The sequence below is a fragment of the Eleutherodactylus coqui genome, chromosome 9 (genome assembly GCF_035609145.1).
Source record: "Eleutherodactylus coqui strain aEleCoq1 chromosome 9, aEleCoq1.hap1, whole genome shotgun sequence".
NCBI lineage: Eukaryota > Metazoa > Chordata > Amphibia > Anura > Eleutherodactylidae > Eleutherodactylus > Eleutherodactylus coqui.
The window spans coordinates 31909625-31936223 of record NC_089845.1 but is presented as its reverse complement, the minus strand read 5'-3'; the positions used below and the strand labels follow the sequence as shown (position 1 = coordinate 31936223).

Sequence of the window (26599 nt, the reverse complement as noted above, 5' to 3'; positions counted from 1 at the left end):
GAAATGGTTAACATAAAAATAGTGACCTGAGCTGCTCCTCATATAACTACTTTGGATCATCTGCATTCTTTCTCTTGAACACCTTATATTATTCAATGTTTCCATGAACAATCATCTTCTTCATCAGTATTAATTCCTCCATCTAAGGATGCCCGTACATGTAGTGTTGATCCGCTATAACACAATACAAATTCCCGCTGATTGCCGATTGGCACCTGGACTTGCCGGGTGAATCAATAAGAAATCCACGTGCCACCTGGCAATTGGCGCTGATCCACATACAGTTGAGTGAACCAACCACTGAGTGTATGGGCATCCTTGTTCTACCTTTTAATTGTATTATTCCTAACAGGTCTGAAAATAAGTGGGACAAATATATATATATACAAACTTGACTTTGATTGATTCCATTGACTATTGTGTTTGTCTACTACAGGTAGAAGACTGTTGATTCTTCTAACCCGTCTGGTTTAGTCTATAGTCTTAGTAGCACCTAATGATTAAACCTAGACCACCAGTTGGCCAGATGTCTTCAGTGGTTGCTCCTGCTAAAGAATCGAATGCAATGGGAACCAAAGAAGTGGAGCTTATACTTGTGAAAGAACAGAATGGAGTTCAGTTTACTAATTCCGTGCTAGTAAACCCATCCCAGACAAATGCTGGCATCGAAGAGAGAGAGACCTGGAGTAAAAAAATAGATTTCCTTCTTTCTGTTATTGGATTTGCTGTGGATTTAGCTAATGTTTGGAGGTTTCCCTACTTGTGTTACAAGAACGGAGGAGGTAAGACTGAAGCTTTTATGCAATACTTCTGTATTTATTCTGCATCACTATTTAATTGGCATTGCTAAAATATATGAATACCTGAACTTATCTAACATGTCCTTGAGAAATGACAAAATGGTCAACAGTAGGTGTCCTTCAGATGGTAACCCCAATATTTCCATGAATCAAATGGCTATTGGGCTATTTTGACTTTACTTGTCTTCGCCATTGTTTTCATTAAGTGTTCTAGTGGAAAGTCATAAGGTAATGGGGTTTTCCAAGACTTTCACCTTAGTAGCATAATCTAAAGACAGCTATTAACCCTTTGCAATCCAATTTTGGATTCAGGGTTTCCTAGGGGGCTTTCTCTTTCTGCCATTATACAATGGTGCCACCTGCTGGCTAGAGCCAGTACTGCAGTATGGGACATACTGGAGAGGCCCCCGACAACAGAGCGGCCAGTAATATACAGTAAGAATACCCTGACGGATGTCTTACAACATCAGAAGCTGTACAGCCTTCAAACAGAATGTCCTTAGACGTGAGACAGTGGATTGGAAAAGGCTAATATTTGGTTGACAATATTGACTCCCAGCACCTATGCAGTCGGCTAAATGGAGTGATACCGCAACTCATTGTAGCTCAGTCCCATGCAAATGAATGAGACTGAGCTTCATTATCAGGCACAGCCACAATCATATATAGGGCAGTGTGCCTGGGTAACAGGGGTCATGGCGCTCACAGGAGCATCGGGGCCCATTTATTTTGCTGGTGGGGAGTTGTGCTATGAGTTGCAAACTCCCCATCCAAATACTGAAAACTTATCCTAAGGCTATCAATATTAACCCCTTAAGGACACTGACTATTTTGGGCTTAGGGACACAAAGATTTTTTTTATGCATTTTCATCTTCATTTTTCAAAAGCCACAAATTCACACACAGACATGCTTAACTCCTCAATTTTCCCAGGATCTAGCTTCATTTTACAAACGGCCACATAATCTCCCCATTCATAGTCCCACGGATAGTAGGAATGCCACCTCAGGTGACCCACAAAGTAATAATACCCCCCTTTTTGTGCTCCCTGTAGGCCCCACATAGTAAGTGTCATTTTTCATGTACCACATAGAGCAAAAGTGTCCCCACTCAATAATAATGATCACCTAGTCTACTATGGTTTTCAATGCTGTGTAAAAAGGTCATTTTTTGTCATACATCTGGTCAATTAAAGCCTATTGTGTGTTGAGCTATATCATAAACCAGATGCAAAAATAGTCCTATAATTTTATAGTGTATCACTAAGATATGTCATAAAACTATGATTGGTGGGGGTCCAGTGGGAGATTATAATAAGGTACTTTAGGCATTCTCCAAGGCTTATAGCGTCCATAGCCTCCTAAAGTGCCCAAAGATTTGATGTGCATTGTGAATCATAGCAAAAAGTGCAACATCAATGCTTTGTACAATGATCCCTCTCATGGATGCATGCAGGAACTATATAGATAAGGTCACAAGACAATAACTGTGTAGGTCCTGAAGCCAGAAAGGAGAGCAGCAAAACTTCACAGAGGAGAAAAGTATCAGCTCCCGTGTAAGTGCATGGGGTCTGTGGTTTATATTTAGGGGGATCTGGATTTGAGAATTTCATTTGGGGTCTCTATTTTGTTGTTTATTCGTTCAGTCGCTTCTGACACTCCGTGACCTTATGGACCAGCCAACACCAGAGCTTCCTGTCGGCTGTTGCCACTACCAACGCCACCAAGGTCCAATTCGTCACCTGAAGGATATCATCCATCCATCTTACCCTTCTTCGGCTGCTCTTCTTATTAACTTCCACTTTCCCCAACATCAGCATGTTCTCCAAGGTATCCTGCCTTCTCATTATGAGGCATTATGTGGCTTCTCCTCAGTTTTGCCTTTACTATCCTTCCCTCTAGTGAGCAGTCTGGCATTATTTCCTGGAGTACGGACTGGTTTGATCTTCTTGCGGTCCGAGGCACTCTCAGCATTTTCCTATAACACCACAGTTCAAAAGCGTCTATTTTCCTTCGCTCGACCTTCCTTATGGTCCAGCTCTCACATCCATAGGTTACCATGGGGAATACCATTGCTTTAACTATGCAGACCTCCGTTGTCAGTGTGATGTCTCTGGTCTTGACTATTTTATTGAGATTGGTCATTGCTCTCCCCCAAGAAGTAAATGTCTTCTGATTTCCTGGCTGCCATCCGTGTCTGCAGTAATTTAGATATATGAAGTCTGTCACTGCCTCCACATTTTCTCCCTCTACTTGCCAGTTGTCAATCAATCTGGTTGCCATAATCCTTTATTTTTTCATGTTTAACTGCAACCCAGCTTTTGCACTTTCTTCTTTCCCCTTGGTAATAAGGCTCCTGAGCTCCTTCTCACTTTCAGTCATCAAAGATGTATCATCTGCATATCTAAGATTGTTAATGATTCTTCCAGGGATTTTAACTCCAGCCTTGGATTCATTAAGCCCTGCTCCTCGCATGATGTGTTCTGCATACAACATGCCTGTTCCTCTGCCTTTTCTGAACCAGGCTTGTACATCTGGCAACTCTCGCTCCATGAATTGCTGGAGTCTACCTCGCAGGATCTTGAGCATTACTTTGCTGGCATTTGAGATAAGGGCCACTGTGCAATAGTTAGAGCATTCTTTAGTGTTTCCCTTTTTTGGTATGTGGATGTAAATTGATTTTTTCCAATCTGATGGCCATTTTTTGTGTTTTCCATATTTGCTGGCATATGGCATGCATTACCTTGACAGCATCATCTTTCAAGATTTTAAACAGTTCAACTGGGATACCATCGTCTCCTGCTGCCATGTTATTAGCAATGCTTCTGAAGGCCCATTTAACCTCACTCCTAGGATATCTGGTTCTAATTCACTCAAAACACCATCAAAACTATCCTCAATATTATTATCCTTCCTATACAGATCTTCCGTATATGCTCGCCACTTTCTCCTGATCTCTTCTGCTTTGGTTAGATCCTTGCCATCTTTGTTTTTGATCATGCCTATTTTTGCCTGAAATTTACCTCCTATGTTTCTAATTTCTAGAAGAGGTCTTTTGTCCTTCCTATTCTATTGTCTTCTTCCACGTACATGAATTGCTTGTTTAGAAATAGTTCCTTATCCCTTCTGGCTAACCTCTGGAATGGTGCATTCAATTGGGCATATTTCTGCCTATCACTGCTTCCTTTTGCTTTCCTTCTTTCTTGGGCTACTTCCAGTGTCTCAGCAGACAACAATCTTGCCTTCTTGGTTTTCTTTTTCTTTGGGACGTTCTTTGTTGCCGCCCAAGGAACAATATTGCAAACTTCTGTTCAAAGTTCTTCTAGGACCCTATCTGTTAAATGTAGTCCCCCAAATCTATTCCTCACCTCCACTACATATTCATTAGGAATAATAGTGAGATCATATTTAACTGATCTGTGTGTCTTCCTTATTCTCTTTAGTCTGATTCTAACCTGTGCAACATGAAATTCGTGATCCGAGATACAGTCAGCTCCAGGTCTTGTTTTCACCAACTGAATGGATGTCCGCCACCTCTGACTGCAAAGGATGTAGTTAATATGATTTCGATGTTGACCATCTGGTGAAGTCCATGTATAAAGCCATCTCTTAGGTTGTTGAAAAAGAGTATTTGTTATGCACAGTGAGTTGTAGTGGCAAAATTCTATCAGCCTATGTCCCACTTCATCTTGTTGTCCCAGACCATGCTTGCCCGTAATCCCAGGTGTCATGTGACTACCCACCTTAACATTCCAATCACGTATAATACAAATAATGTTTCTTTTTGGTGTATTATCTAGTAGGTGCTGCAGATCTTCATAGAACCGATCTACTTCTGCTTCTTCAGCAGCTGTGGTCGGGGTGTATATTTGGATCACTTTGATGTTAAATGGCTTACCCTGAACTTGAATTGAGATCATTCTATAATTTTTTTGGATTGTATCCAAGCACTGTTTTAGCCACTTTTTTTTATTAATTATGAAGGCTACTCCATTTCTTCTGTGGTCCTCTTGTCCACAGTTGTAGACTGGTGGTCATCTGTTGTGAAGTGTCCCATTCCAGTCCACTTCAGTTCACTGACACCCAGAAGATCTATATTTAATTTTGACATCTCACCAATAACCATGTCCAATTTGCGCTGGTTCATTCATCTTACATTCCAGGTTCCTACAGTGTATTGATCTTTAGAACATCAGATTTATCATTTACCACCAGCACCCTCGGCTTTTCGCCATCCTTTCGGCTTTGAGCTAGCTGTGTCATCACAACTGGGCTAGTTGAACTTATCCCCTCATCCTCCCCAGTAGCATTTTGACCATCTTCTAACCTGGGAGTCCCATCTTCCGATGGTATACCGACATGTCTCTGGTTGTACTGATCCATTTAGGTTTCATGGCAAGAATACTGGTGTGGGTTGCCATTACCTTCCCCAGGGATCGTATTTAGTCTGACCTCTCAGTCATAACCTTCCCGTCTTGGGTGTCCCTTCACGGTTTCGCTCATGGTGTCATTGAGGTGCTCAAGCTCCAGCACCATGACAAGGTAACGATCCTTTGACGAGGGAATCTCTATTTACAGGATGCATATTTAAGTAGTTTTGCCTGGGGCTGGAATTTATTTAGAGGGTCTGGTCTGAGTGGGTATTTAGGAGATCTGTTCTTTGCCTCTATTTGTTTATGGGTTTTAGACTGGGGTCTATGTTTATCCTGGGTGTATATTTATTGTACAGTCCAAACTTGAATTTGAATTTATTTGTGTTGCTATATAGTACAGACTGGGCATGTCTGCAGAAGTAAGGGGCCAAACTCTGTAGTTGACAGGAGAGGTCATTATAGAGGTCAGGAACGGATGGAAAAGAAAAGAGTATTTCTACAATCAGTTGAGACATCACCTGTGAATTACTATATTTCTACAATCTACTGACAGGATGTAGTAAATCCTTGTGTTCCAGAAAAATTCCGTGTGTAGCTCAGGCCTAACTGACAAATGGCTGTTACCATTCCCCTTGTCTGATACTGATACAGTCTGATATTGTCTATGATGATTGGATACTGTGTGTACATACACAGCACTTTGGAATAGCTATCAGGTCTATGCTGGCGCCGAAATTAAGTGCTGATTATAGAAATGGCATGGCAGGGAAGGTGGGCCCTGAATTTTGGGAAAAGCACAGACCCAATTGGCTACTTAATCCACCAGTGAAGAAATCAAAGGGACCTTGGTCTCTTTGGGTTATTCCCAACACAATTGCAGTCCTGGCCATGTCCTGTGTAGAGAATTACTGTGTTGTTACTCCCTGCACAGCCGGTGGCCAGGACAACCCCTCTGTAGGGAAATACTGTGACACAGACTCAGTACTTAATTACTGATAGGTTTTTCAGCAGTTGGAATATCTTATTTGTACCACTGTGTTGTATATGTACACATGTAATAATTAGATAGGATATGTCTAATTTCTTCTTTTGATTTTGGTATAGAAAAATGTTTGGATAACATAGCACTGCAGCCAGTTTCATGTGACATTTTATATATTGGTGTCCTTGTATCTGTGATAATGCTGTGATGAATAAACATATAACAAAAGAAAGAATATTCTGTCTGTCAATAAAATACATTCTTTGTAAAAAAAAAAGATAATAAAATCAAGACTCTTGACAGAGTTGTCGTTTTGCTGTAAAATTCGGCATCTAAGGACATCTCAGGCACATATGGAAAAGATGAGAGTTGTGGTGATTAGATGAATGGTCTTGCCACTTGAGGCCCTAAAAGTGGTTCCCCCCTTGGCCTATAAAAGGCTCTTGGAGGCTCCTTGTGTGTAGTGACCTCTTCTTCCGCTTGTGTAGAGCTTGTTGACCATTAGACGCCTCTACGATGCAGAGAAGAGATGTCACCCCATTACCAGAGTCTGAGAGGGGCGCATTATTGGAATGGAAGAAGCTGGATGGTCATATTGATAAATTGTCCCCAACCGGCTGTGCTGGCCAGACTGTTAGGAGATGTTGGGACCAGTGGATGTGTGAGGGCACACAAGGCAACTGGGCTCAGGAGGTCCTCAACAAACCACAAGTAGAGAAGATCGTTTGTTTGTCTGTCAAGCATGAGCAGCTCCAACTGTTTTGTTGTATGCCATCCAGAGACAGGTGGCACCATTGTTGCAGGTCCCTGTGTCTGTCAGGATCATTTCCAGGCTGAAGAATGTTTGGTCTGAAATTGCCCATTATGTGTATTTCCTTTGATACCCACCCATTGTGTTCATGTCTGGAGACCCAGGGGTAAGCACCTCAGTCCTGCCTTTTCTGGGAAGCAGTACACTGCCCCCTGTTAGTGTGATGGTCTGGGGCCTATTGCAAATGATAGTCGGTCACCTCTAGTAGTGGCATGAGGGACATTAAGAGCTCAGTAATATGTTCAGGACATCTTGCAGCCACAAAGTAACACAACATAGTATGTAAGGTGAAAAAAAGACATTTGTCCATCTAGTTCAGCCTATTGTCCCCCCAATGTGGATCCAGAGGAAGGCAACCCCACCCAATTAGGTAGAAGCCAATTTTCCTCATGTAAGGCAAACAAAATTTCCTTCCTGAGTCTAATCTGGGAATCAGAATAATCCCCAGATCAGTGACTGTAACAGTAAATATTGTAACGCTGAAAAACGGCGTCCAGGACCCTCTTAAACTCTTTTATTGAGGTCACCATCACCACATCCTCAGGCAGAGAGTTCCATAGTCCCATTGATCTTACAGTAAAGATACCTCCTTCTATGTTGTGTAGAAACCGTCTTTCCTCTAGATGTAGAAGGTGTCCCCTTGCTACAGTCACAGTCCTGGGTATAAATAGATGATGGGAGAGATCTCTGTATTGACAATCTGGCCTGACAGGAGCGATCCTTTTTAAACCCATGCTGATATGGAGTTATGCAACTGTATTTCTTGAGGTCCTCCAGGATAGCATCTTTAGAAACCTGGCAAACATTACCTAATTCCCTTAGAACCATGGAGTGCATGGCATCAAGACCTAGTGAATTGTCTATTTTAATCTTTTTAAGGCAGCTCTGCACTTCTTTCTGTGTTAGACTGGTGACATTTAGTGGAGAGTTTACTTTAGCACTCTGCATTTCATATGAGATTTCATTATCCTTTGTGAATACACTGCAGAAAAAAAAACTACTTAATAGATTTGCTTTCGCCTTATCAGTCTCTACAATTTCTCGTACATTATTTATTAAAAAGCCAAAACTTTCATTATTATGCTTTTTACTATTTATATAATTGAAGAACAGTTTAGGGTTAATCAACGCTCCTGGGCAATATGTCTCTGTTTCCATCTTTGCTGCTTTTTACATCATTTCCTTTTTTCCTTATACATTTTTAGTGCTTCTTCTCTCTTCTTGTTTTAGTAGTTTAAACACTTAATTTTTTGCTGTTTATTGCCCCTTTTACTTCATTAATAAGCCACAATAGTTTTCGCCTATTACTAAGTATTTTATTCCTGTAAGACATGAACCGCTCACCTTAAGTACCATATATGCTCGAGTTGTAGCCAATAAGTTTTACCACAAAAAACTGGTAAAACTTATTGTCTCGAGTATAAGCCTAGCTATACATGAGTATATACTAGGTAAAAAAAATACACAATACTCTGTGTCCCCAGCGCGATGCTGTCCCGGCGGTGCAGCAAGCTGCTTCAAACTTCTCCCCGCTGTCATCTCCCTGGCTCGGTTTTGAATTTCCCTGCTGTCAGCGCTGTGTGAGGAAGCGCTGTGATTGGATCGAGCGCCATCCAATCACAGCCGGCGCTCGATAAACCAATCACAGCCATTCAGTGATGTCATTCACTGAATAGCTGTGAATGATCGAGCGATGGCTGATCCCTTTTTGAATGATCCTGTTTAACCCCTTCCCGCAGGACATAACTGTACAGCCTATAGCAAGAAGGGGTTAAACAGGATTTTACATAGGGACAAAACCCTCCCCTATCTGGTTATACAATACCTTCTGGACAGACTGTAATCCTGATTATTCACTGCACAATCACAGCTTTAATCCAACGAGGTCTCCGTTATTCCTGCTATGTCATAGTTTTCCTCAGACATTGTTACTTCCAATTCAACCTTTAATCATCAGACCTCTAGCATGGGTCACCATACAGTTTAGAAAGGTTTTTATTATTTTTATTTTTAAATGTATCCCTATTAACTGTTTTGCCAGTTCTAACTGTACTAACTCCTCCCATTGCTCCACCCCCATTTCCATTACTTTGTCCTAGGTCCTAAGTAGGGATGAGCGAGTATACTCGCTAAGGCACTACTCGCTTGAGTAATGTGTCTTAGCCGAGTATCTCCCCGCTCGTCCCTAAAGATTCGGGGGCCGGCGCTGGGCGGGAGCTGTAGGGGAGAGCGGGGAGGAACGGAGAGGAGATCTATCTCTCCCTCTCTCCCACCCCCTCTCCCCTGCTCCCCGCCGCAACTCACCTGTCAGCTGCGGCGGCCCCCGATTCCTTAGGGACGAGCAGGGAGATACTCGGCTAAGGCACATTACTCGAGCGAGTAGTGCCTTAGCGAGTATACTCACTCATCCCTAGTCCTAAGTCCTCTACACTGTCCCTTGTTTAAACACTCCTTTAACCTTCTAGCCATCTTCTCCCCTAGCACAGCTGCTTCCTCCCTATTGAGATGCAGCCCAACCCTACGGTTGAGCCTATAGCTAATGGCAAACTCAGCCCAGTTCTCAAGGAACACAATTCCGTGCTTCCTACACCAACTCTGGAGCCACTTGTTTACCTTCCTAATCTCCTGCTTTCTTTCTGGTGTGGCATGAGGTACAGGTAGTATTTCAGAAAATACTAGTTTGGAGGTCCTTTCCCTAAGCTTACATCCTAGTTCCCTGAAATTGTTTTTAAGGACCTTTCACGTTCCTCTAACTTTCTCATTGCTGTCACATGTTTTGCCTCTCATGGCAGGGCTTCCAAGAGGCATTTTCTAGCAGGATAATGCTCAGCTGCACACAGTAAGTGTGTCACAGGAAGCCCCACAACATTGCCACACTTCTATGGCCTGCCCTGTCACCAGATTTATTGCCAATAGAAAATGGATCCAACTATCTGGATTGCCAATTTCAACAGCCTACATGTTTGCACAATCTAGAGGCTCAGTTACAGCAAATTTGGAGTGATATGCCGCAGGATGCCATGCAGAACCTGTATGCCTCCATGCCCACCCATATCCCCTTTTGTATCCAAACTAAAGGGGGCCCAACAGGGTGCTAGAGCCTCCATGCCTGCCCATATCACATCTTGTATCCAAGCTACAGGCAGCCCAAGAGAGTACTAGAGCCTCCATGCTCTCCCATATTACAGCTTGTATCCAAGCTTGATACAGTACAACAGGGTACTTGAGCCTGGATGCCCACCCATACCACATCTTGTGTCCAAGATAGAGGCAATAAAACACAGTACTAGAGCCTCCATGTCTGTTCGTATCACATCTTGTATCCAAGCTAGAGGCAGTACAACAGGGTACTAGAGCCTCAATGCTCGCCTGTATCACATCTTGTATCCAAGCTAGAGGTGGTACAGCAGGGTACTAGAGCCTCAATGCCCACCCGTATCACATCTTGTATCCAAGCAAGAGGTGGTACAACAGGGTACTAGAGCCTCCATGCTTGCTGTATCACATCTTGTACCCAAGCTAGAGGCGGTACAACAGTGTGCAAGAGCCTCCATGCCCACCCGTATCACATCTTGTATCCAAGCTAGAGGTGGTACAACAGGGTACTAGAGCCTCCATGCTCGCCTGTATCACATCTTGTATCCAAGCTAGAGGTGGTACAGCAGGGTACTAGAGCCTCCATGCCCGCCTGTATCACATCTTGTAACCAAGCTAGAGGTGGTACAACAGGGTACTAGAGCCTCCATGGCTGTCCGTATAACATCTTGTATCCAAGCTAGAGGTGGTACAACAGGGTACTAGAGCCTCCATGGCTGTCCGTATAACATCTTGTATCCAAGCTAGAGGCAGTACAACAGGGTACTAGAGCCTCCCTACAAGGGGTCAGTTCTCCACTATAAATTATTCTTTTGCACTGATATTGTAATCACTTATATCAATGTTACAATCACACATAAAATGTTGCATTTCATTCTGACAACTCCTTCTAGGGAATAAATTTTTTTGACAATCAAAGTGCTAATGACCACTTGTCTGTCCGTCCGTGTGTGACATGGGAGTTGCTCCGCACCTGATCACATGGTGGTGACATCATCCGAGGTGCTACAGCATAATAAAATGTCCTTCACTTTGCAGAGGCATGCTTGTGACAGACAGAGCAGTAGAGCCGTGCCTGTTACAGACAGGCGAAGCAGCAGAGCTGTTCGTATGACAGACGGAGCAGCAGAGCCGTGCGTGGGACAGACAGATGGAGCAGCAGAGCCATGCATGTAACATACATATGGAGCAGCATAGCCATGCCTGTAACAGACAGGTGGAGCAGCAGAGCTGTGTGTGTGACAGACAGAGTAGCAGAGGCATAGGTGTGACAGATAGAGGAGCAACAGAGCCCTGCGTGTGACAGACAGTGCAGCAGAGCTGTGTATGTGACAGATGGAGGAACAGAGCCGTGCATGTGACAGACAGAGGAGCAGATCCATGCGTGTGCCAGATGGAGCAGCAAAACCATGCATGTGTGAGATGGTGGAGCATAGTCATGCGTGTATGACATGGTGGAGCAAAACCATGTGTGTGATAGATGGAGGATCATGTGATCAGTTACCTATGTGGAAGGAGTCTGGGGTCACATGACAAAGGGGTGATCAGTGTGTGCAGGACTCTGCTGTGTCGGTTGTGATCCCTGTTGTATAGGATGAAGAATGCATGTAGAAGAGCTCTGTGTGTGTGACACACACATGTAGCAAAGCTGTGTATGTGTGACATGCACGTAGCATAGCTGTGTGTGTGTGTGACATGCATGTAGCTCAGCTGTGTGTGTGTGACGTACATGTTGCAGAGCTGTGTGTGTGTGACACATGCATGTAGCGGAGCTGTGTGTGTGTGACATGAGTAGCAGAGCTGTGTGTGTGTGATGTGCATGTAATAGAGCTGTGTGTGACGTGTATGTAGCAGAGCTGTGTATGTGTGTGTTACAGGCACATGTAGCAAAGCTGTGTATGTGTGTTACACACATATGTAGCAGGGCTGTGTCTTTGTGACACGTGTGTAGCAGAGCTGTGTGTGTGTGTGAGTCGTGCATGTAATAGAGCTGTGTGTGTGTGATGTGCATGTTATAGAGCCGTGAGTGTGTGACTTGCATGTATCATAGCTGTGTGTATGTGATGTGCATGTAGCAGAGTTGTGTGTATGTGATTCGCGTGTAGCAGAGCTATCTATTATCTATCAAACACCCTAGAGACAAAATAACAGTGACATCATCACAGGTCCTAAAACAGCAGCCGTGTGCTTACAACTACAATCCCTTTCACTATGTTATGTTAGTCAGTGGCGCATTGTGCCACCAGAAACACTGCTACTATAATTTCCTAATACTTACTAGTGAGTGTATATTGTTTAACCTTACCTGTTTCTTAAGACTTCAAAGTTGGGTAAATTTCAGACTCTTCATTAATATTGGTTATACTATATGCATTTGAAATATAGGCAGACATAAACAGTGTTTTTTGGTTATACAGTTGACATATTGTAGACCTTCTGGAGCAGGAGGTAGCCTGGGCTATGAAACAACTTCCGAACTGGAGTGCCCCAGGCGTTGACTGCATACCAGCTGAGTTACTCAAACCAGTGCCAATCCCAATGTTAACAATGCTTTGTCAACAGATTTGGAAGACCAAATCATGGCCCAAAGATTAGACGTGATGAGCCTTTGTCACACTTCCAAAAAAAGGTAATAGGCAAGAATGCTGCAACTGCGGACCACCTCACTGATATCGTTTGCAAGCAAAATCCTGCTCAAGATTATTCAAACATGCATGAACTCATTTGTTGAGAAGGAGCTTCCTGACGTCCAAGATGGATTTTGCACAGGACATAGAACCAAAGATTAAATTGCAAGTCTGCAGTGCATAATGGAGAAGAAGCACGAATAACAGAAGGACGTGTACATGTGCTTCATGGACTACAGCAAAGCATTCAACTGCATTGAACACCACAAGCTGTGGAAATGTGTGAGCAAATGGGCATCCCAGAGCATCTAGAAGAAATGATCACTTTATAAGAACCAAGAAGCCATACTACGGACAGCTGTTAATAACAATGACTGGTTCGCGATTGAGAAAGTTGTCCGACAAGGCTGCATTCTATCACCAGTTTCTGTATGCTGAAACAATCATGAGACGACACAACCTGGATGAATCAACAGTTGGAGTGAAAGTCGGTGGGAGAAACATCAACAACCTTCGAATGCCAATTGCTCGCGGAAAGTATAAGGCTGGGTTCTCACATGCTGGATTCCCGGTGGAAATCTCGCGGCTTGGCCGCAGCGAAACACCGCGAGATATCTGCCGGGAGAAGCGCTGCTTCAAAACCCGCCGCACTTGGCCACGGGTTTTGAAGCGGCCTGGCCACTTGCTCTTCCGCTGCGGCCAGTGCTCCCATAGAGGAGATTCAGCGGCCGCAGCTGAAGAAGAAAAAAAATGAACATGCTGCGGCCGGCGCATCCGCGCCACAGCGCCGGCTTCTGCTGGCTTTGCCGCGGCGGATTTGCTGTCCCGTGTGGATGAGATTTCTGAGAAATCTCATCCACATGGCTGGCTAACCCCGGGATTAGCGGCCGCAGGCGGAATTGCCGCGGTGAAATTCTGGACGGAATTTCCGCGGCAAATCCGCCCCGTGTGAGCCCAGCCTAAAGGATCTGGAATATCTAATCCGAAGAGTTAAAGAAGAAAGTGAGGGCATGGGGCTGTACCGCAACATGAAGAAAACAAAGCTGATGACGACAGCAAGTAATGGGACAATAATCGACAATGAGGAAATTGAAGCAGTTAAAGATTTCCTCTTCCTCGGATCCAAGATTGACAGCAATGGAGAATCGGAACCAGAAATCAAAAGGAGAATTGCTCACACCCGCATTGGAATGCAAGGAATGGCAAAGATATGGAAGAGCAAAGATGTTAGCATTGCTACAAAGATCCTCCTATATGCATGCGGACGTTGGACTCTCAGGAAGGCAGATAGAAGGAAAATTGGTGCTTTTCAATTCTGGACCTTAAGAAGAATGCTGCGTATGCCATGGTCGGCAATAGTCACCAACAAGACGGTCCTAGAGTGCATCAAACCAAAAATATCGCTAGAGGGCAAAATCACTAAGCAACGGCTTTCATACTTTGGACATATCATGCGGGCCCAGTGTCTGCAAACTACATTGATGCTGGGCACAGTCAGTGGGTCACGAAGAAGAGGACGACAAAGAACACGCTGGCTTAAACTAAAAGAGGAGGTCAAGGATAGAAAAGCATGGAGAACAAAGTCAGTTTCGACTGAACGATCATCATCATCAGTATTTTAAAATGCCTGTAACATTGAACAAAAAACATTTAGTGGGACAATTCATTTTATTTTCGCCTGGAAGACTTGAATGGAGGAAAAAATATTCTATAAACAGAATATAAAAGTGACATACTAAAAGGGACTTTACACCTACAGAAGGTTTACAGTGTATATATATATATATATATATATGTATATATATATATATATATATATGTATGTTATATAATGTTGTGTGTATATATATATATATATATATATATATATATATATACATACAGATACAGATACCGTTAAATTCAGAATTCAATTTAAACTCACTACCTTCATCCACAAAGTCCTCCACAGCGCAGCGCCCCTCTATATTGCTTCCCTCATCTCAATCCATCACCCAGCCCGGGCTCTCCGCTCTGCTAATGAAACCAGATTGAGCGCCCCTTTAATTCGAACTTCTTATTCCTGCCTCCAAAACTTCTCCAGAGCAGCACCAGTCCTCTGGAACGCACTACCAAAGGCTACCCGAGCAATCCAGGACTTGCAGAACTTCAGGCGTGCTCTAAAAACACACCTCTTCAGGGGGGCATACCGCATTCCCTAAACAAACCCCTCTGTACGCCGCCTGATAACATGCTCCCTGACCTACTGACTGCAATCCCTGCTAGCCATCATAAACCGCTCTTGCAGTCATACCATTTCTGCCGTCACACGGCTAAATGTCTGACCATGGTCTATGTGTATAGCATCCCTCACTCTCCACCTCCCCATACCGTGCACATCTCCAGCCCCTTTACCTTCTGTATCACCCCACTATTCGTAGTATGTAAGCTTGTTGGAGCAGGACCCTCACCCCTATTGTATCAATCAACTGATTACTATGTAACCGTGGTTCTGTAATTTTAGTATTTTGTCTTTCTGTATCCCCTGTCTATGTAAGCGCTGCGGAATATGTTGGCGCTATACAAACAAAGATGATTATTATTATTATTACTGTGATATTACTGTGTTCCCCATCTACTGTGTGAGCCCCTTGTGTACCAAGTAAAGGGCTGGTGGACCATGATACACATCGATGTTGCCATGCTCACAGTCAAAGGTGCAAGTGTAATGGAGCCTCGGCATGTGGTCTTTCTGAAAGTTCTGATGGTTGACCCACCATGGGTCAGTACGATTGCTACGATACCAAACTTGTATGTTTTTTTTTAGTTGTACTACTTTTTTTTTCAAAGACATTTAATTTTTTAAAATTCTTTTCTGCCGCCATTTTCTGTTTGCAATAACTTTTTTAGTTTTCCGTTGACGTAGTTGCGCGAGGGCTCATTTTTTGCAGTATGACCTGTAGTTTAGGTTGGTACCATTTTGGAATACATACGTCTTCTTGATCTCTTTTTATTCCATTTTTTTATGGGAGACAGGATGACTGATAAAATGTATTTCTGGCGTTCTTTATTTTTTTTTTTGGATGACGTTGACTATTTGGGATAAATAATGCACTACTTTGATAGATCAGACTTTTACGGACACGGTGATGCAAAATATGTATTTTTGTTTTATGATTTAGATTTTTTTTACTATAGATATGGCAAAAGGGAGGTGATTTAAACTTTTAATACTTATTTTTTCACAATTAGTAAAGCTTTATTGATCTTATTTTTACTTTTGTTTTTAGCCCCCCTGGGGGATCCCAACTAGTAATGCTTTGATCGCTCCTGCAGTATGATGTAATGCCACAGCATTACATCATACTGCAATCTGACAGGTAAACCCCAAGGGGACGGCTTGATAGGTGGACTGAAAAGGCAGCGCTGGGGCCTTTCAAAAAGCATCGCGGGGGGGCTGTATGGGACCCCCAAACATTGTTCAGGGGATTTAAATGCTGCTGTCAGAATTGACAGAGGCATTTAAATAGCTGAGATCGGCCACGTGGCAGATTGCAGCTATTGCCCACGGGTATCAGCTGTAATAAACAGCTATCGCCCGTGATGCATGAAGAGAGGTCGCCCCACAATCTCTCTTTATACATACCCTGATGCTTCATAACGTAAATGTACGTCATATAGCAGGAAGGGGTTAATAGTTAACTTGGTAAGAACAGTATGTAATTTTTTTTTCTTAAACTTTTTTTTTAGCTTTTTTCGCTTTTAATTTAGGGGACTAAAGCTTACGATCGTCTAATCGCTTGTATAATATACTACAATACTTCAGTATGCAGCTTATTTTACCACCAGCCTATTAGGGAAAGTCCCTTGTTATATGTATAGCACCAACTTATTCTGCAGCGCTTTCAGGTAATTTCATTTATTACCCGCCAGCAAGCTAGGTACTCATTTTACCAACCTTGGAAGGATGAAAGGCCTTTAGCCGGCTGACTGAAGGTTGAGTCCACCTTAAGCCGGCTGCCTGAACCAGGTGGGGATTGAACTCGCAACCTTCAGGCTGTGAGTGAGAGCTTAGAATTGCATACTGCTGCCTGAGCATTCTGCGCGGCACACGAGGCCCCATTAAGGTGCTACTGAAACCCAATGGCACCCCTGGTTGCATTGCAGGTGGACCAATAGGATGCTGGAGACCATCCCTCTTGCTAGCTGCTTAAATGCCACAGTCACCATTGACCACAGCATGCAAACAGTTAAACAGCTGCTATTGGAGCCAAGGGCTTAAGATTGTTTTGCAACTATCAACCTTAGCCCGCCTGCAGACAGCCGGGTCGGATCCGGCTGCGAAAATTCTCGCAGCGGGACCCGACCGAGCCCCTGCAGAGAGCAGCGTGGCACTCACCTGCTCCCGCGACTGCAGATCTTTCATGCGCAGACTGGAGCCGGTGGCCAGGAAGTGACATATCTGTGCGGGGCTCCGCGAGCCCCGCACAGAAATAGAGCATGCCGCGATTTGGCGGACAAATCGCGTCTGTCTGCCTAGGATTGCGCTTGTTAACACAATCCTATGGAAGCTTCCATGGGCGGAAATTCTGTGGGAAATCCCGCCGCGGAATTTCTGTTTGTGTGCAGGCGGCCTTACTGTGCTACTATTTTTGTGACCTCCAGCTTTCTGTGCCTCCTTGTGAAGAAAATAAAGACAACTGCTGATCACTATGTTCTGCGATTATTCTTTAGGAGGAACTTCATTAGCACTACTTAAAAGTTGACTCAGCTCTAGAAATATTTACTTACATGGTAGAGAATGATGTTATCAGCTGTTAGATAACTTGTAGAAGTTGTGAGCTTTAGTTTTAATTCTGCTTTACAAAGCTTGGCCCTTGATTCGGAGGAAATTATCACCAGCCTCAATGACTATTTCAGGTTTATAGAATACTAATCAATGATAAAACAATACAATGACAATTTTTGAGCCTATGTAGAGAAATGAAATAAAAAGTGTGTTTTCCAATTAAACTACGAGCCAAACTATAAGAAAAGGGTAGTTAGTGTCAGAATAAGTGTAATTTCTGTAATTTTAAGAAAATTAAGCTCGAAAGTTTACATTCTGTGACTTCAGGGGGATCAGTCACTTCTGTGAATTGTTACCTTTCAGCACAAAACAGTTGGCATAATCACAGGAACACACATCTACACAAGGAATTCTGTTTCGTCTGGCTTCTGCCAGCTTTATTGCTTCGTCACAGGAAGTATTTCACACATTTACAGTACATAAAAGCAACACCTGGCCAGCTGGTCTTTTACTAAACATTCAAAATGCTCTTTCTACAGTCAGGCCTAGCACCCAAAGCTTCACAAAACTATAACATAAGATGCACCTTATTACGGGTCATGCAAGATGGTTAGTACTGTACGACTCCAGCAGTCCTTGTTGGACAGCCTGTCCTTTTTTTCTCTCTAGGTTTAGCAAACTGGGAGCCACCACTGAGAGACCCACACCTCTTTTTAGCAAGCCCTCTCAGGTGATGCATAATCAGCCAGCTCTGTGGCAGTAAACACCCCTTCTCTGCAGATCATTTTCCTGAACTATGGCTCCTTAGTGGATCAAAAATATCACTAAAGTGGCTCCTCTGCCACATACAGATACAGCAAATTTTAGCTTGATGTATATAGCATGGCACAAAAAGTTATCTTATCTTAACCCATTAAACAGCTATTGTAAAGCAATTCAAAGTGTAAACCAACCGTCTAGCACGGCACACCGTGATACCAAGTCACGTTAAGAGTCAAGCTAAAGTCAAGAAAAATACACCTGTACTCCCCCCCTCCCTCTGATAATGGCTGTGGAGCTTTATCACCTGTATCAACCATCATAGGCTCTTCAGTGAGACCTTCTCTGGTCACTTACTTTTTCCTTGCCATGTCAAGCTCACCCACTGTGGAATCATCTTGTAGATGCTTACCTTGCACTGTCTTCACCTCAAGTATGATAGCATCATGAAGCTCTGTCCTAATCCTCTGACCATCACAGGACCCGTCACTTGTGTCTATCCAGCTCTACACTGTAACACAAACTTCTCCCTCTCTACCATCTCAAAGTGTTTCTACATAGCTTACAGGTTACCTTCTAAGTGCAACTTGGCATCTTCTGTGCCTAGTAAGTCATCTTTAAGTTCCTCTAAATGAACCTTCATTTCTTCAGCTTGCAGTTTGAACGCTCTTACACTTTTGTTTTTAGTTTCTTCCAGCATCATTTTTGGCACCACCTAAGCCTTCCATTTCAGTGCGCAACTGCTTGTTAAGCCTTTCTTTATCAGCCTTTACTTCAAAGGCCATCTATATTTTTTACTTGGAACAACTTACTAGGGGCGTTTATTAAAGATTTCCCTGACCCACTTCTTGTGGAGAGCAACGAAATCTGACCCAGTTATTAGTCCTTCTCTACATCGGTGCCACCCAGGGACACACACTTCTCCCATCTCTTTATGCAACTGTACACACCTCGCTTGTAGAAGGCGGCAGGTTGCTCCAAAAGCCACATTGTGACTTCAGAGTCTCATCATCTGGAAAATGCTTGCCCTTCAAAAATGACTTCATTGTTCGAAAGGGTGGAAGTCTGATGCTGCAAGGTCGGGTGAATAAGGGGAATGCGGTAGAATTTCATACCTGTAGTAGCGTGCTTCCATCTGGGCAACATGTGAATTGTGAACTGGGGCATTGTCTTGCAGAAGGTAGATGTGAGCATGCCACGAGTCTTGGTTTTGATGGCCTCCAGTGAAGCATGGTATGCCCCAGTAATCGTTGTAGTAAATCAAGACTACTCCATGCTGGTCCCAAAAGACTGTGAGCCTGACCTTGCCTGCCGAGGGTTGGGCACATGGAAGCGGTGAGTCCAGGTGCTTCCATTGCATTGACTGGACTTTAGTCTCCGGATCATAGTGATGGACCCAACTTTCATTCTGTGTGTTCAGTCTGTTGAAAAAGTCCTCCTAGTTTCCATGGCACATCGTCAAAAGAGCCTGGGAGCATTTGCCTCTTTCCTGCTTCTGGAAAGGTGTGAGCAGCCGTGGAACCCACCGAGCGGATGCCTTGTGCATATGAAGATGGTCTTGGATGACTTTTTTCTACAGACCCCACACTAATCTAGACATTTTGAGCTAGGTCAAAACAAAAGTTTTTCATTGAGACGTCGATGGAACTACATTTTTGTGATTTTCTGCAATGAGATATTCCTGGACGTTACCTTGAAGACCTCCGGGGCAGCAATATCTCTGCAGCTTTGTAAAACAAATGATAACATTATACTGCAAGATTAGATATTATCAGTTTATTTGAAGCATATAAATTTCGCTTTGCATCACCGGACAACTCCTTTAAGTGTAAGGACACTGAGCACAGGTAGCTGGGGAGTGTTAAAGGGGTTGTCCCGCGCCGAAACGGGGTTTTTTTTTTTTTTTAACCCCCCCCCCCCCCGTTCGGCGCGAGACAACCCCGATGCAGGGGTTAAAAAAACAAACCGGGTAGTAATTACCCGAATCACGGCGGTCCGGCGTCTTCATACTCACCTGCTGAAGATGGCCGCTGGGATCCTCTCTCTCTGTGGACCGCAGGGCTTCTGTGCGGTCCATTGCCGATTCCAGCCTCCTGATTGGCTGGAATCGGCACGTGACGGGGCGGAGCTACACGGAGACGGCATTCTGCACGAGCGGCCCCATTGAAGACAGCAGAAGACCCGGACTGCGCAAGCGCGGCTAATTTGGCCATTAGAGGCCGAAAATTAGTCGGCACCATGGAGACGAGGACTCTAGCAACGGAGCAGGTAAGTATAAAACTTTTTATAACTTCTGTATGGCTCATAATTAATGCACAATGTACATTACAAAGTGCATTAATATGGCCATACAGAAGTGTATAGACCCACTTTGTTTCGCGGGACAACCCCTTTAACTCTTAACTGGCACTCTATATTGCAATCTGTGTGCTACATATATGTATATTAGGCCGTATTTACATGACTGATATTCTCACACAAATGTTCTGTGTTGCGATCCATACAAAGCTCGCACAAAAATAGAATCCGTTGTTTGCAATGGGTCTATTTTCATGTAGTACATGCAAATGTGTTCATTACATCGCACAGCACATGGATGGGATGTCCGTGCGTTCTATGATGCATGTCCTGCCCGAGAATCTCAGGTGTGACTCGCTATTGGCTATGTAAATAAAGCCTAATATTAAGAAAATATTGTCCATCATACTGAGAAGGTGCAGATAGCAGAGAGTTAGGCCTAGTGCCCACGGGTGTGACGGGCTCCGCAAGCAGAATACTGTAGTGGAGCCTGCCACGGCACCCCCCCCTCCATAGACCCCATACTTACCTCCGGATCTGCCGCCCGACGTCCCGGATGACGCTCCGGCGCGCATGTGCAGTAGAGCGCACGACACGCCAGCAGTGTCATGTGACGCGCTGGCAGCGTCATATAACACACCCACAGTGTCACATGACGCGCCGCCCGAGTCATATGACGTGGCCGTCAGTAGGCGGAGAAGCGTTTTCACGCTATCTTCCACTGTGCTACAGTGGAAGATAGCGTGACGGACGGCTTCCATTGACTGCAATGGAAGCCGTCCACGTGTACGCCCGCGGCAAAATAGAACATGCCGCGGGTGAGGACGGGAGATTTTACGGTGCGGAATTCCGCAGTGGAATTCAATAGAACCTAATAGCTGCGGGCAACACTGTGAATTACCGCTGCGTGATACGCGGTGGAAATCCACCGGTGGGAATTAGCCCTTACTGTAGAGCAAAGTCAGGTTGTTTGCTTACTTCCATTTCCTATTTACTCACAAACCATTAATCATTTACTATCTGCGTTCTTGAATATATTTTTGTAATTCCATTGGCTCCATCATATCCTGAAACACGACATCCACATAAGGAATACTCTCTAAGCTGGATGGTGCCCAGAGAGAGTATTCCCTACAGTATACTCTCCGGTGGCTCATGACTTTGACATTCAGTAGCCAACACACTACATTTGTAGCTAAAGGCCCATTTAGACGCAACGATTATTGCTCAAGATTCGCACAAAAGCCGCCTATTGAGCGACAATCGTTGTGTGTAAACCACACTTTTCATTTGACGTAAATGACCTTCGTTCAGCCGTTCAGCGATTTGAGGGGAGTGTTTAATCGTTTGGCGGGCGTACATTCAGCCGGCTAAAGGCAGAGCGATTGGCTGTCGGGAGGACAAAGCTTTGATTTTAACACGCCCGCCTAGTGCTCAACCATTGGCCGTGCCGTTGTGACGGACCCCGCAAGCAGCAACCAAGACAAGGGAAAAATTAATTCGCCATTTTAAATGCGCGTGCGACGGTCTGGGATTCACGGATTATTTTTATTTACATTCCAATGACAAAAATACCATCGTTTGCACCACGTAGTTTACTTCACATGACTCTTTCGCACTTCCTTACCATAGATCGCCTATAATAGACGTCGTTTTTTTACTTTTATATTAAAGACATCTAGTTTCTTTCTGTCGCTGCTGAGCAGCCAGGTTTTTTTAAGGACAAGCTATGCGCACCCACCATCTTCAGGCGCCGATACAAAGAAGCTCTTTTTTTCCCCTTCACTAAATGCACACGCCTTTCAAACAAGCTATCTCTCAATTATCGCTTAATTGTGGTTTAATGCAAACGCTACACAGCGGTAATCCAATGACTGGAACGCCCGGCCGCTACGTCTATTTTCCAATGATTTTCGTTAGGTTAAAACGTTTGTCTTTAAAAGCAAAACCATCGCCTACTTTTGATCGTGATCACTAGAGTTGAGCGAACATACTCTGCCGAGCTTGATGCTCGTTCGAGTATTAGGGCTCATGTCCACTAGAAAAATACAATCAGCACAGATTTCTGCAAGATTCTGCACGGATTTGCTTTAAATGGTACTTTTTTTTTGGCAGATATCCGCACCTATTGATAGCAATGTGGCCGATCTGCGCGGAATCCGCACTAATGGAGCATGCTGCTTTTTTTTTCCGCACGTGAAAAACGCAAATCAATTAAAATGCCATTTGCAGGTGCAAAATTTAATTTGATTGACTGCAGATGGCCAATGATATTCCTATGGGCAAAATTTCACCCGTGGAATCCGCATGCAGAATCCGCAATTCAATTTTGCTAGTGGACATGAGGCCTTAGCGTACTCGATGGTGCTCGTTACTCGAACGAGCATCAAGCTGTGTTCAACCCCGCCCCAGTTTTTGGCTCCGCCCTGCTGTGACGTGCCTGTTTTGGCCCCTCCCCACCGTGAGGCAGCGCGTGTCAATGGCAAATTTTTTTTCTCTGTCTGGCTGGCTGGCTGACTGGAGAGAGAGAGACGAACCTGGGGAAAAAAAGCTTGGCACCCGGCGTCCCACATACAAAAATGCTCGAGTCTCCCATTGTAGTCAATGGGGTTCGTTACTCGAGTAGAGCTCTCGAATTTTACTAAAAGCTCGACTCGAATAACGCGGACCCAAGCATTTGGGTGCTTGCTCATCTCTAGTTATAACACATTTTGAGCGATGATCGTTGTGTCTAAATGGCCCCTATGGATTTTTATTGTTCACTGTGAGCTGTACTTTAAATACTGCTGTGCCCTCTTGTCTTTGCAGGTGCGTTTCTTGTGCCATATTTGTTTTTTATGATAATTGCTGGGATGCCTCTCTTCTACATGGAATTGGCCATAGGGCAGTTCAACAGGGAAGGAGCTGCTGGAGTTTGGAAGATATGTCCAATATTCAAAGGTAAACTTGTGTTTAGGATGATATCAAGCCTCCAAATAAAAAGCTAGCTGGAGATCAATAAGATCTGCTGTCATACAGAAGGGATTAGGGCTTAACTGCAATCCTATCTTGCAAACACTAAATACAACCCCAATTCCAAAAAAAGTTTGGAGCTGTGGAAAATCCAAATAAATGTAAAGAAAAAATAATACAAGGATTTGGAAATCTCATAACTATATTGTATTCACTATAAAGCATAGAGCAAAAATCAGAAAATAAAAGGGAGACCGTTCTCCATTTCATAAAAAAAAGCTATTTAGAAATTGATGGCGGCAACACATCTCACAAAAGCAAAGATGGTCAGAGGTTCACCAATATGTGAACAATAGGTGGAACATACTACAAATAGAGGAACAATTTCAGAAAAACGTCCCCCAACGTAAAATACTTTGAATATCCGACCATCTACAGTACATAATATCATCATCACAATGTATGTGACTGTCAATATTGGATGCTCGAGTTCAACAGTTCCTCAGGTATGAGTGCATTAAAAGCAGGCATGATTCTGTAATGCAGATAACTGCATGGTCTAAGAAGTACTTCCAGAAATCACTGTGTTACCATGCAGGGCGGCGCTGGTTCCCGCGGCCGGCGCGCGGCGCTCCGAAGTCGGCTCCTCCCACTCTCCGCCCCTGGGCGGAGGCTTTTAGTTAAAAGGCTGGCAGTGACCTGAGCTCACTGCCAGTTATTGGTTCTGCTAGCCTCTAGTCAGGTCTGTTCCAGTCTGTGCTAGTTGCTCGTCAGTATCCTGTCTGTTTACCTGTGAGCTCCATCTCCAGACTTACTCTGCTTGTAAGTTTTGTTGGTTTGTTCCACCTGCCTCTTCTGTCGGCACTCTGTCCCCTGTTAGTAGTTCCATCCAGGTAGTCGCCAGGTCCCTAGCCAGCGCAGGGACCGCCGCCCAGTTGTCCGCCTGGGGTTAGCCAGGGCCGAGGCAAGTAGGCAGGGACTGTGGGGTGCGGGAAGATCAGGGCACCCCACCTGGCGCTCTGGGGGGCAGAGTGCCGTAACATAATAACTGGCCCTTAAAAACCGTTTGTCATGGAGGCGATCAGTTCCCTCGCAAACCAGCTGCAGGCCCTGGTGCCTGTGATCCAGGATTTATCCGCCCGCATGGTGGCCCAGGAGCAGCGGGGGGTGTTGCAGGGATCGGACGCCGCAACCAGCCCCGAACCCAAGTGCCCTCTTCCCGAGGCGTTTTCTGGGGAGAGGAACAAGTTTTTTGTTTTCCGACAGGCGTGCCGCCTGTTTTTTCGGATGCGTCCCCGTTCTTCCGGGTCAGAGGCTCAGAGGGTCGGGCTGATAATGTCCCTGCTGCGGGGCTCTGCCCAGACATGGGCCTTTTCCATCCCCGAGGGGTCCTCCTGCCTGCAGTCTGTGGACTCCTTTTTTCAGGAACTTGGGGGTATCTTCGATGAACCGGACCGAGCGGGGTTGGCGGTTTCGCGGTTGTTGGCGCTGCAGCAGGGGTCGGCTTGGATTATTGCTCCAACTTCAGACGCTATGCGGGGGATACGGCATGGAACGATAGCGCGCTGAAAGACGTTTTTCTGCAGGGCCTCTCGGACGCAGTTAAAGACCTGTTAATTTCCCATCCCGTTCCCGGGTCCTTAAGGGAGGCTATGGAGCTAGCAGTGAAGGCAGACAGGAGGCTCAGGTCTAGGAAGCAGGACAGGCAAACCCGTAGAGTCAGGGAGGTCGGTTGTCCTGGTCCCTCGTCCTCCTTACCAGTCCCTGTGTCCGAGCCGATGGAGGTGGATCCGCTGGACCCCAAAGAGCGACGCCGGATCCGTTTGTTGCACCGTCTCTGCCTCTACTGCGGGAAAGCTGGACACCGGGTGATAACCTGCCCACTGAGGGCTCAACGCTCACAGCCGGAACCGGCGGAAAACTCCGAGTCCTAGGCGATTGCAGGGAGGATCGCCTAGGACTTCAGGTACTTCCTAAACTTTTGGTACCGTGTCATGTTAAATTCCGGGATTTTTCCCGATCAGGGCGGGCGTTTATTGATTCTGGAGCAGCCGCCAACTTGATAAGTCTGTGTTTTGTCTGAACCTTACAGGGTGGGACAGAAGGTATACCTGTCTTCTAAAAATCTCAAATTGCGAGTTCCGTCCTTGAAGCTGGCGCCACGTTACGTAGGACCGTTTGCCATCACACGTGTGGTGAACCCTCTCGCCTACGAGCTGGGGCTGCCACCCACATGGAGGGTTCACAGGGTATTCCATAAGTCGCTATTGAAACCTTTTGTCCCTTCGGTGATGCCCACCTCCGGTCCCCCTCCGCCCACCCTGGTCCGGGATGAAGTTGAATACGAGGTCCAGGAGATACTGGATTCTCGTCGGTGTCGAGGAACCCTACAATATTTGGTGGCCTGGAAGGGGTTTCGACCAGAAGATCACTCCTGGGTGGCCGCACGTGATGTTCACGCTCCCGTGTTGGTACGGCGGTTCCACCGTCGTTTTCCGGATAAGCCTGGTCGAGTTTCCGGGGGCCCGGAGGTCCCCCGTCAGAGGGGGGGTAATGTTACCATGCAGGGCGGCGCTGGTTCCCGCGGCCGGCGCGCGGCGCTCCGAAGTCGGCTCCTCCCACTCTCCGCCCCTGGGCGGAGGCTTTTAGTTAAAAGGCTGGCAGTGACCTGAGCTCACTGCCAGTTATTGGTTCTGCTAGCCTCTAGTCAGGTCTGTTCCAGTCTGTGCTAGTTGCTCGTCAGTATCCTGTCTGTTTACCTGTGAGCTCCATCTCCAGACTTACTCTGCTTGTAAGTTTTGTTGGTTTGTTCCACCTGCCTCTTCTGTCGGCACTCTGTCCCCTGTTAGTAGTTCCATCCAGGTAGTCGCCAGGTCCCTAGCCAGCGCAGGGACTGCCGCCCAGTTGTCCGCCTGGGGTTAGCCAGGGCCGAGGCAAGTAGGCAGGGACTGTGGGGTGCGGGAAGATCAGGGCACCCCACCTGGCGCTCTGGGGGGCAGAGTGCCGTAACATAATAACTGGCCCTTAAAAACCGTTTGTCATGGAGGCGATCAGTTCCCTCGCAAACCAGCTGCAGGCCCTGGTGCCTGTGATCCAGGATTTATCCGCCCGCATGGTGGCCCAGGAGCAGCGGG

General features: G+C 45.3%; 1 protein-coding gene across 1 annotated transcript in view; it reads left to right on the top strand.

The window, feature by feature from the left end:
* Window positions 1-496: 496 nt before the first annotated feature.
* SLC6A3 (solute carrier family 6 member 3) overlaps window positions 497-26599 on the top strand; it is an 86378-nt gene continuing 60275 nt past the window's right edge. The window contains exons 1-2 of the mRNA XM_066578830.1: window positions 497-782; window positions 23322-23453. Coding sequence (XP_066434927.1) covers window positions 497-782; window positions 23322-23453 — 418 coding nt within the window. The remainder of the gene's footprint in view (window positions 783-23321; window positions 23454-26599) is intronic.